The sequence below is a fragment of the Olea europaea genome, chromosome 8 (genome assembly GCF_002742605.1).
Source record: "Olea europaea var. sylvestris chromosome 8, O_europaea_v1, whole genome shotgun sequence".
NCBI classification, from domain to species: Eukaryota; Viridiplantae; Streptophyta; class Magnoliopsida; order Lamiales; family Oleaceae; genus Olea; species Olea europaea.
In genome coordinates this window covers 5777805-5787510 of record NC_036244.1, presented here as the reverse complement: position 1 = coordinate 5787510, position 9706 = coordinate 5777805, and the positions used below count along the sequence as shown (strand labels likewise).

General features: G+C 35.2%; 2 protein-coding genes and 1 pseudogene across 2 annotated transcripts in view; 2 read left to right on the top strand and 1 right to left on the bottom strand.

Moving 5' to 3' along the window:
• On the top strand, positions 1–1090 carry LOC111398211 (annotated as a pseudogene).
• A 742-nt stretch (positions 1091–1832) lies between these two features.
• On the bottom strand, positions 1833–7359 carry LOC111398639 (probable disease resistance protein At4g27220). The gene is made up of 2 exons (XM_023025633.1): positions 7218–7359; positions 1833–4917 (listed from the first exon to the last, which is right to left on the bottom strand). The coding sequence occupies exon 2, from the start codon at positions 4907–4909 to the stop codon at positions 1946–1948; it is 2964 nt and encodes a 987-aa protein (XP_022881401.1). The 5' UTR covers positions 4910–4917; positions 7218–7359; the 3' UTR covers positions 1833–1945.
• Positions 7360–8968: 1609 nt separating this feature from the next.
• The window catches only part of LOC111398210 (lanC-like protein GCL1), a 1309-nt gene continuing 571 nt past the window's right edge, over positions 8969–9706 (top strand). Inside the window, exons 1-2 of the mRNA XM_023025143.1 lie at positions 8969–9208; positions 9464–9653. Coding sequence (XP_022880911.1) covers positions 9050–9208; positions 9464–9653 — 349 coding nt within the window. The 5' untranslated portion in view covers positions 8969–9049. The remainder of the gene's footprint in view (positions 9209–9463; positions 9654–9706) is intronic.

Here is a 9706-nt window from a genome sequence, read left to right as displayed (position 1 = left end):
ATGTATCAACTCTCTCAAGAAGTATTTTGTTACATTCCAGAATTCTATGCTCAAGTCTCCTTGCGATCTGTTGGCTTCCCCCTAAATCTTGTGTTTTGGTCCTGCATATAATTTGTTGTTAAGAGAGTTCCCCGTTTTGATAATTATTTGGCTTATATTTATTGGATTGAGAAATTATGTGATTCACTGTCTGATTTTCTTTGTTTTTAGACGAATCGGATAAATTCTTCTGTGGAGGTTTCTAAATGTTGTTTATTATATCCTAATTCCAATGATTTTGGCTCTGTATCTGTCATTTTTGTGGTTCGATTTGCAATTTTTGTCAATAATTTTATATGTTAGTGATAAAAAATTTTGTACTATTTAATTTTATTTTTAGAACATAACTAGATAAATTTTGATAGGGTCTTGTTTCTTGTTTTAACTTTAGAGATGCAGATTTTCGTGAAAACCTTGACTGGCAAGACTATCACCCCTCGAAGTGGAAAGCTCGATACCATTGACAACATAAGAATAAGGAGGGTATTCCACCCGACCAACAGAGGCTTATCTTCATTGGGAAGCAACTTGAGGATGGCCGTACCTTCGCAGACTACAACATCCAGAAAGAGTCTACTCTGCACTTGGTACTTAGGTTGAGGGGATGGATTCAAATTTTTGTCAAGGCTTTGACGGGAAAGACTATCACTTTGGAAGTGGAGAGTTCTGACACCATTGACAATGTGAAGGCTAAGATTCAGGACAAAGAGGGTATTCCACCAGACCAGCAGCGATTAATCTTTGCTGGGAAATAGCTGGAGGATGGAAGGACCCTGGCCGACTACAACATCCAAATGGAGTCTACCCTCCATCTTGTCCTCCGTGGTGGTTTTTGATTTGCAGGTGGTGATGTGTGGTCTTTGGTGTCGTCTCTACAGTGTCTGTTCCGTGGTTGTTTTAGCCATTTTTGAATGGCTTATTTCAAACTTTAATATCTGATGTTCTTGTTGCTTGTCGTGCCAGTTATGTTTGTTTTTAAGCATGGAACTATGGAAGTTCATGGGGCTTCCCTCCATTTATGATTATGAAAGATCATTTTTGCACATTCTCAGTCTGAATTAGTTTATACATTTTTACTTATTTGTTTGATGAATACTAACAGCATGCAATAACTGATGATTGTTATTTATCATGGATGGATTTTGTTCTTATAATATTTCTGAAAGATGATTCTGATTGTGGACTGCTTTTTGTCCTTATTGTTAAGATGATGATTCTGGGATGATTTAATGGTGGAGAACAGAAGGAAGTGGCAGCAACCATTCTGGAGTGGTTGAGATTCTTCATTCTTGGATGATTTTCTTATTTCCATTGTAATTTACTGATTATGGCAATGGTTTTCTCACGTTCTCTATCAGTAGCCTAAGAAAGTCACTTGCTGATGGATTTTTTTAGTATAAATTGACTCTCTTTTCAGTATATATATATAGATTAATTTCAAGCTTGTCTATTGTTCAGTTAAGTTGCACTTTTTTTAACGTTGTGAAGGGAACCAAGAAGTTGTCCATTGAAACTTACATGTAATATATACATGCATATATTGTCGAAACATGATTTGGTTTTTCTTTGATAATGTAACTTAGCTCTACTTACTACCAGTTTAGATGACGACATAGATGGTATTATAGATGACATTAAGTGCTCTATTTTTTTGGAAAAAAAAAAAAAAAATCATTTTTAGTTGAACTCATTTTTAATTACTTATTTCATGAAATTCATAATGTTATCAATCAAATATTTATCAACTTCTATTCAAATCTACTAAAAATTTGATTTTGAGCAAAATCAAAAAGGGAGTAAATGATGGATTCTTTAAAATATAAGGACACATAACTTGTTTAAATGCGCCTATCAAGTACGGATATAATTCAGGGGCATAAAGAGGGGGGAAAGGTTAGGCTTTAGCCTAAATTGACAAATAATCAACAAAGGGGTGAAGAACACTGTAGGCATTGGGCTGGTCCCACTCCAGTGATTCCCACCATCCTTTATCATTTTCCCATAGTCTTATCTTTATGAGAGATGGAGGCGGAGATGGTTGTCCATTGAGAGGCGGCAGAAACAAAGGCACCTTCTTTACTTTTTTAATTCCTCGTATAAAAATTACCTTAATGGACTCACAAATTATTGTCCCCTTGTAGATGCTTTTTAATTCTGGCAAATTGTAGAGTTCCAAAAACTTCAACCTTGGCAGGGTGATGACGGTACTACTTTCTGCACCGAAGCCTCCATCACTTTCATCATCTCCTATTATCTCTTCCATTTTTGCACATGAATAAACACTCAGCTTCTCGAGGTTATGAAGGTTTGGTATCAAACTCCGAGGGAGAAGCTTCTTGATTTTTACACAATTCCAAATCATCAAAAATCGAAGGTGAGAAAAAAGGCCACGTGGAAGCGATGCAACTGGTGGTACTACATCCCACCAGATGAGACCAATAAAATTCGGCAAGCTCTCAAGGGTCAAATTTTCAAGGTAATGGAGTGGCATCAAGCTAGACTGTGCTTCTTCTTCTGCCATCGGTTCCTTCTCAAGCGACAATCTCACAATGAACTCTATTCCATCCTCGTTTTCAACATAGCAGTGCTTCAATTCTGTAGCAGTATTTAATTGTAGGATATCATTAAATAAGCAACTACACAGGCCACACCGGTCAAACTCCATGGACTCGATATTTCGTGGCAGCATAATCTTGTCTTTGCCTCTTTCGCCTTTCTTAAGACTGTCTATCCCAAAAGTTATCCCAAAAGTTCTCGCTTTTGCTAACCCTGTTTTGTAAAGATAAGCCACACTGTCACCTATTTGAATATTATAGATATTGAGCTGCCCATCTCTTGGTCGAGACTTCATAAATATGTTGAAATCATGCATGCTACGAAATTTGCCTTTGATTTCTTCTAGTTGTTTCAATCCCGCAACTTCTTCGATTGGTATTGTCATCCGTTGAGGGAGCGTGAGATGCTGAAGAAGTGACAGTCCTTGTAAAGTTCCTGTTGTTATTGTTTCTATACGTGAGCCAATTGTGTCTAAGCATTTGAGATTGGTTAAACTTTCCACGCCTTGGGGTATTTCCTTAATGCCAGTATGACTGAGGTCCAGCTCTTTCAGTGCCTTGAGGTTGCCCAATGGTGGTACAAACACAAGGTTCTGACACCCATTGAGTAATAATGCATTAAGTTCCTCCAAGTCCGATATGGAATTGGGCAAGTATTCAATCACAGTGTCACTCAAATTGAGAACATGCAGGCCTCGCATTTGCAAAAAGAATGAATCTGGAATCGACTTCAGAGGATTGAGCCTTAGAAGCAAGGTTGAAAGTTTAGGACACTTGGGTGATGTGACTCTCGAAATTACTTCTATCCTATTCCACATTAAGGAAACCTTAACCAAATCTTCCTTCCATTCCTGCTCCTCTGGAATTTCCTTTAACTGAAGTCCAGTTTTTACCATGTAGTCATCTTTTGTGATCTTTAAAGCCATGTCTCTTATTAGATCATGCATCTTCACACCTAGATTCACACTCTGGTCTACAGGGTAAGATATTTCACATCTTTCCAATAAACAAACGTTCTCCAATTTGTTCAATATTTTGTGACCTTGGTCAAAGTATGCTTGCCTGCTTCTTCTTCTTTCCATTAGCCCCTCTGAAATGAAATTTGATATCAATTCGTGTCTGTCAATACTCTGGTCTTCAGGATACAGGGAACAATACAAGAAACAATGCTTTAGGATTGGATCCCTCAATCGATTAAAACTAGACAATAGTATCGGAAACACATCATCTTCCATGACATCTCGTCCCACACACGACTCTTTCAGCTCTTCCAGGGCATCCCTCCAGTCATGAATGTCAACCACTCCCCTCAAACTTCCGGCCATGGTGATAATTGCAAGAGGCAAACCAGCACACTTCTTTACCACTTCTCTTGCTATCTTTTTCACTTTGGGTGGAAGTCGTTTGCCATAACTAAGTTTGTTCATAAATAGCTTCCAAGCTTCTTCGTCCGAAAGAACTTCCACTTTTAGATAGTTTTGGCATTCCATATTGCGACACACCTCTAGTGATCGACTAATTACTATCATCTTAAATCCATGTAGAGAGGGAGAAATTCCAATCCTCTGCAACAAAAAAGGAGTCCAGACATCGTCCAACACGAGTACAAATCTCTTTTTTCTCTCCAATGCCCAACCCAATTTGGCTGCCCTCTTGTACTCATCATCTTCACCGGAAAGATCTAGATTCAGGGCCTTTCCAATGTCATTCTGCAACTTGTATATGTTTGAATCTTGCGAGACGGTGAACCAGAATATATTTTTGCAGAATGAAGTTTCATTCTTGAGCTCATTGTAGATACATTGTGCCAGAGTTGTTTTGCCAACTCCTCCCATACCATAGACACCAATACTTGAGACCTCATTCCCCAATAAAGAAATCCAAATTGTCTCCAAATTTTCTTTAAATGATTGGCCTCTCCATTCTACAGTTACGAATTTCTCCTCTATTGTCTCACTAACATCTAGTAAAACCCCCTCAGAAAATATTCCTTGATCAAGAAGTCCCGTCACTTCCTCAATCATTTCATCAGCACGTTTCGTCAAGGTCACACGCGAAATACGACTATTTTGGTTCACTTGTGCTTCCAAGCTTTCGAATTCTTTTTGCTTTGATACTACTTCGCTCAGCCAATATTTGACCACACTTTTTGGCCTTTTCCCTAGGTGACGTTCTTCCTCTCTTAGCCTTGCAACCATATCAGCTTCTTGACAGCTGAGTAGTTCAACCTTCCTCTTAAGATTTTGCATTTTTTTCTCAAGGTTGTAATAATCGCTCGCCACATTCACCAAAACATTTGCTAGCATGTCACCCATTGTATTGCCTACAGATAAGACACCCAAAGCAAATCACAAAAACCCAACCTCAGTAAAAGAACAGAAAAGGAAGAAGATAAAATTAGAGCATTTAGGTTTTGACTCTAGGAAAGGATAACAATAAGCACATCAAAATCTTTGTATAATAACATTAGGAAAGGATGATGCAAGAAAAATAAATTGCCCGAAAATTCAAAATTAATAATTAGTTATTCTGAAAGACAAGGTGTTTTTTACTTCCGAAAGTCAAAATTAACACTGGAGTTTTAACTGAAAGAAGCTGATGAGCTAGAAGAGAAGATAAACTAATATGCCTTGTGTTCTTGTAATTGTTTCCCAGCTGATGAATGGAATGGAAATGTGAAGATAATTCAACGGCAGACTTAGGAAGAAACAGGCTAGGTTCCTGGATGGGTATGAGTGGGACTTCAACAGTAAGTCTTCATTTTTAATGCTAATATAAGTTTGAATTGGCTTATACTATTAATAAATATGGCCTTTTGTTAATGATTGAAGCAAACTGAAGTTTAGTTAATTAATTAATTGATGTTTAAGTAAAATTATAGTTATTGTTAATAGACTATTTTGATGGTAAGCCCCTTCTCGGTGGAGATTAAAATCAAATTTGTAGTAAATTTTGATAGAATTTGATGAAATGTATAGTTAAAAAATTTTGAACTCCATAAAATGTGTGATTTAAATTAATTGTATAAATCAATGGTATAAATCAACAATTTCCCGTTTTATTTATGCCTGCTTCTATAAATAATTTTTATTAGTAATAAATCTGATAGAAAATCAGAGAGCTATCTTACCATGTATTGTCAAACCAAGCCGGTGGAAATGTGAAATGTAAATTTATTTCACTGATGGAGCAGGTTGACCCTGAGTTTGATCTTAATAAGATGAAGCTTAAAAATCGATTCAACAATTAATTAAAAATTGTTTAAACAATATAGGATTAGATAATTTTAATATGAACTATTTATCGTATAATTGTCATTCCTGCATGTTGATCATCTCATCATGAATATAGTCTTCATCTACTTTAATTTATACCGATTGGTTATACAAGAAAAATTGAAGGCAAAATACAAACTCAGCAAAGACGACGTGGAAGAATAATGCCACCATAAGCATAAAGTAGCTAGAAGATTGTTATTATGGGTGAAACTCCAACTATAGAAAAGAGTTATAAGAGCATCCCCAATCGTAATATAAAATAGATTTAAATTGTAATCTAGATCTCTAAACTGGATGAAAATCTCTTCAATGGCGAGATGTTAAGGAAATGTAAATTGCATTTTTCAACAGAAAATAAAAAAATAATAATAATAAATTATTTATACATTTGTGAATCCTAAATTTTCCACAAACTCCATACAATCCTATTCTAGATAATTTGATTGGCAACGTGGATTGGATTATAATAACTCGTTATATTATTTTCACTCGAAAAAAATTTATTGTTAGAGTTATGGCTACGTCAACTTTTTTGCTTGGTTATTTGGTAAATTACCTTTTCTACGTGAAATTAATCATATTTAATGTTTATTTTTCTAATTCTTTCCAGGAATTTTTTGTATATCTGTTGCAAACCTCGTCAAAGAAACATTTGTACAAGTATATGGAAGTGAAACACCTGACTGTTCATATATCATTACTTCCACTTAATTAGCACTCAATTTCTGAAAATTCTTTTTTTTCTGAAAACTTATTTTCTACTATATAATATAATATAATATAATATAATATAATATAATATAATATAATATATAAAACTCAAGAAGATAATATTATAGCATTTAGATATTGACTCTAGGAAAGGATGACAATAAGCATATCAAAATCTTTGTATAATAACATTAGCAGAGTATGATGCAAGAAAAATAAATTGTATGAAAATTCAAAATTAATAATTAGTTATTCTAAAAGACAAGGTGTTATTTACCTCTCAAAGTCAAAATTAACACTGGAGTTTTAACTGAAAGAAGCTGATGAGCCGGAAGAGAAGAGAAACCAATCTGCCTTGTGTTCTTGTAATTGTTTCCCAACTGATGAATGGAACAGAAATGTGAAGATAATTCAGAGGCAGACTTAGGAAGAAACAGGCTCTTTATTATCAGTAACAGAACAGAAAAGGAAAAAGATAAAATTATAGCATTTAGATCTTGACTCTTGGAAAGGATGACAATAAGCGCATCAAAATCTTTGTTTAATAACATAAGGAAACGATGATCCAAGAAAAATAAATTGTATGAAAATTCAAAATTAATAATTAGTCATTCTGAAAGACATGGAGTTTTACCTCTCAAAGTCAAAACCAACTCTGAAGAAACCAATCTGCCTTGTGTTCTTGTAATTGTTTCCCTGCTGATGAATGGTTTGGAAATGTGAAGATAATTCAACGGCAGACTTGGGAAGAAATAGGCAATGGGTATGCGTGGACTTCAACAGTAAGTCTTCCTTTTTAATGTCGATATAAGTTCCAATTGGCTTATATTATTAATAAATATATAGCCTTTTCAATGATTGAAGCAAATTGAAGTTTAGTTAATCAAATAATTGACGTTTAAGTAAAATTATAGTTATCACTAATAAACTATTTTGATGGTAAGCTTCTGTTCGGTAGAGATTAAAATCAAATTTTTAGTAAATTTTGATAAAAATTGATAAAATGTGTAGTTGAAAAATTATGAACTCCATAAAATATGTGATTTAAATTAATTGTTGACTTTTAGTTTAAATTAAAATTTTAATTTTAATCCTACTAATTAGAGGCTAAAAAGTGTTCAAGAGACAGTAATATTTATCTTTATCGTGAATTTGGATAGATTCCTAAGTGATAATGGTAGTAACCTTGCACTAACAAAGAACCTTCGTAGAAAGTGTTTCATAAAAGATTGATTGTTGGCCCACAATTGAATAGAAATACTTGCATTATCTAGCTTTTCTGTCACATGGTTGACGAACTGTTTTCGGGCCATCCCACCACATTGTGGAATTAGGGTGAATGGGTATTTATGTGCAAGGCATTGTTGTCATTTGACCATCTAGCTCTAGGGCAATTATGGAAATAAAAAAATTGGGAATATGAACGATTGATATCCTACATATATAAAAGAGCAGAGCATTAGCGGGACACGCGTCGATCATATATTTCGTCTTGTACTTTCTTTCTTTTTTTTTTTAATTATTGTTTCTAGCTTGAACCATACAGTTTCTCCATCATTTTCGGCTAGCCCATTCCTCTACTATTGATTGTGTAAGAAGGCATGGTTTCTCTCCTTGGTTCATCCCCTAATTCATCGAGTTCTTCTCTGATTCGCTACCATAACAATTGCAATTTGTAAAGTTTTCCATTTCCATACGGTTAGAGATTCATCAAAATTTTAGCAACATCATTTGCCTGCTTCAACTTTAGCTTCAACGTAATGTGATTGATTAATTTTATGAAACTGGTGTAATGTGGAACTCATACAATGCATTTCTCTCTTCAATTGTTAATATTTGTCTTTAATGGTGAGTTGAAGTAGTTTGGTTTGTAGTTCTAATTGATTGTTGTAAAAGTATTTGATCAATTGCCTAAGTGTACCTTCAAACTGATTTTGATAATATGCACTAGGATTAAAGTTCATTTTGTTTATAGATTGTTTGCTTATTCCATATTTCATTTGCTCAGTTCATTTTGTACATTGTTGGTGAGAGAATAAAAATATTTATTTTAACAAAATGCCAAAAAAATGGAGAAAAAAATAATAATGAAAAAAAATACAGAGAGCAAAAGCTCCGTGCAGCACGGCGCGCACAGTGCAAGGAGATTTTTTTTTTTTTATTTCTCCATTTTCTCTCTCTTTCTTCCAAAGAGTTCCCTAGAAACTTATTGTAAGTATATATATAGAATATAAACTTGGGCCATTCTACAAGTACATAGGGGGCTACCTAAGGGTGTCCATAATGGACACCCGGCGGCCCCCTATTGGAGGGGGCGCCTGGCCCACCGGCGCCCCCCTCCAATAGGGGGACACCCTATGTACTTGTAGAATGCCCATATATATATATGTGTGCGCGCGCATAAACCCATAATTATTCTGGCCTTAATTTGATAGATATCTGAGAGCAAAGTTTCCCAAGTAGAGAATGTCGTCTTCTGTGGTAAAATTTGCTTCTCAAGAAAGTAATCATGAAGAAGGGAATCAAGAACTGTTTGATATGATCCACGCAGGTGATCCAACGGCTCCAAACCTCTCACTTCCAGCTGAGACTTTTCTCAAAGCTGCAATTTCTCTCAAGGACAAGGTATAATAAATATATTTTTTTTAAACTTATTAATATGGTTTATTCGGATAGTAAAGCGATTATTTGCTCTGTACACTGTAAAACTTTTTGTGGGTTTAGATTGTGGGTGTTAAATTCTTACAAAAATATAATTATCTAGCTTATGTTTAGTTTAATAGCGCCTTAATTTCGATCGACCGCGATGGTTTCCTGTGTACGATGTTTTTTGGGTTTGGAATTATGAGTGTGATATTGATGACATACTTATGAAATCAGGTTGTGGAAGTGACGTGGAAAGGTCGGGGCAGTAATGGGAGCTTGGACCCGACAGTGTATACGGGTCTTCTGGGTGCAGCTTTCACCTGCTTGAGATCTCATGAGGCCACCGGTAACCACCGAGACCTGCAATTGTGCGTCGAGATCGTGGACGCCTGTGCTGCCGTGGCTCATTCCTCTGCCAGGTGGAGTAATTTATTTATTTTTTAATTTAATAATGCCGAGTGCTTTTTATAATTTTTT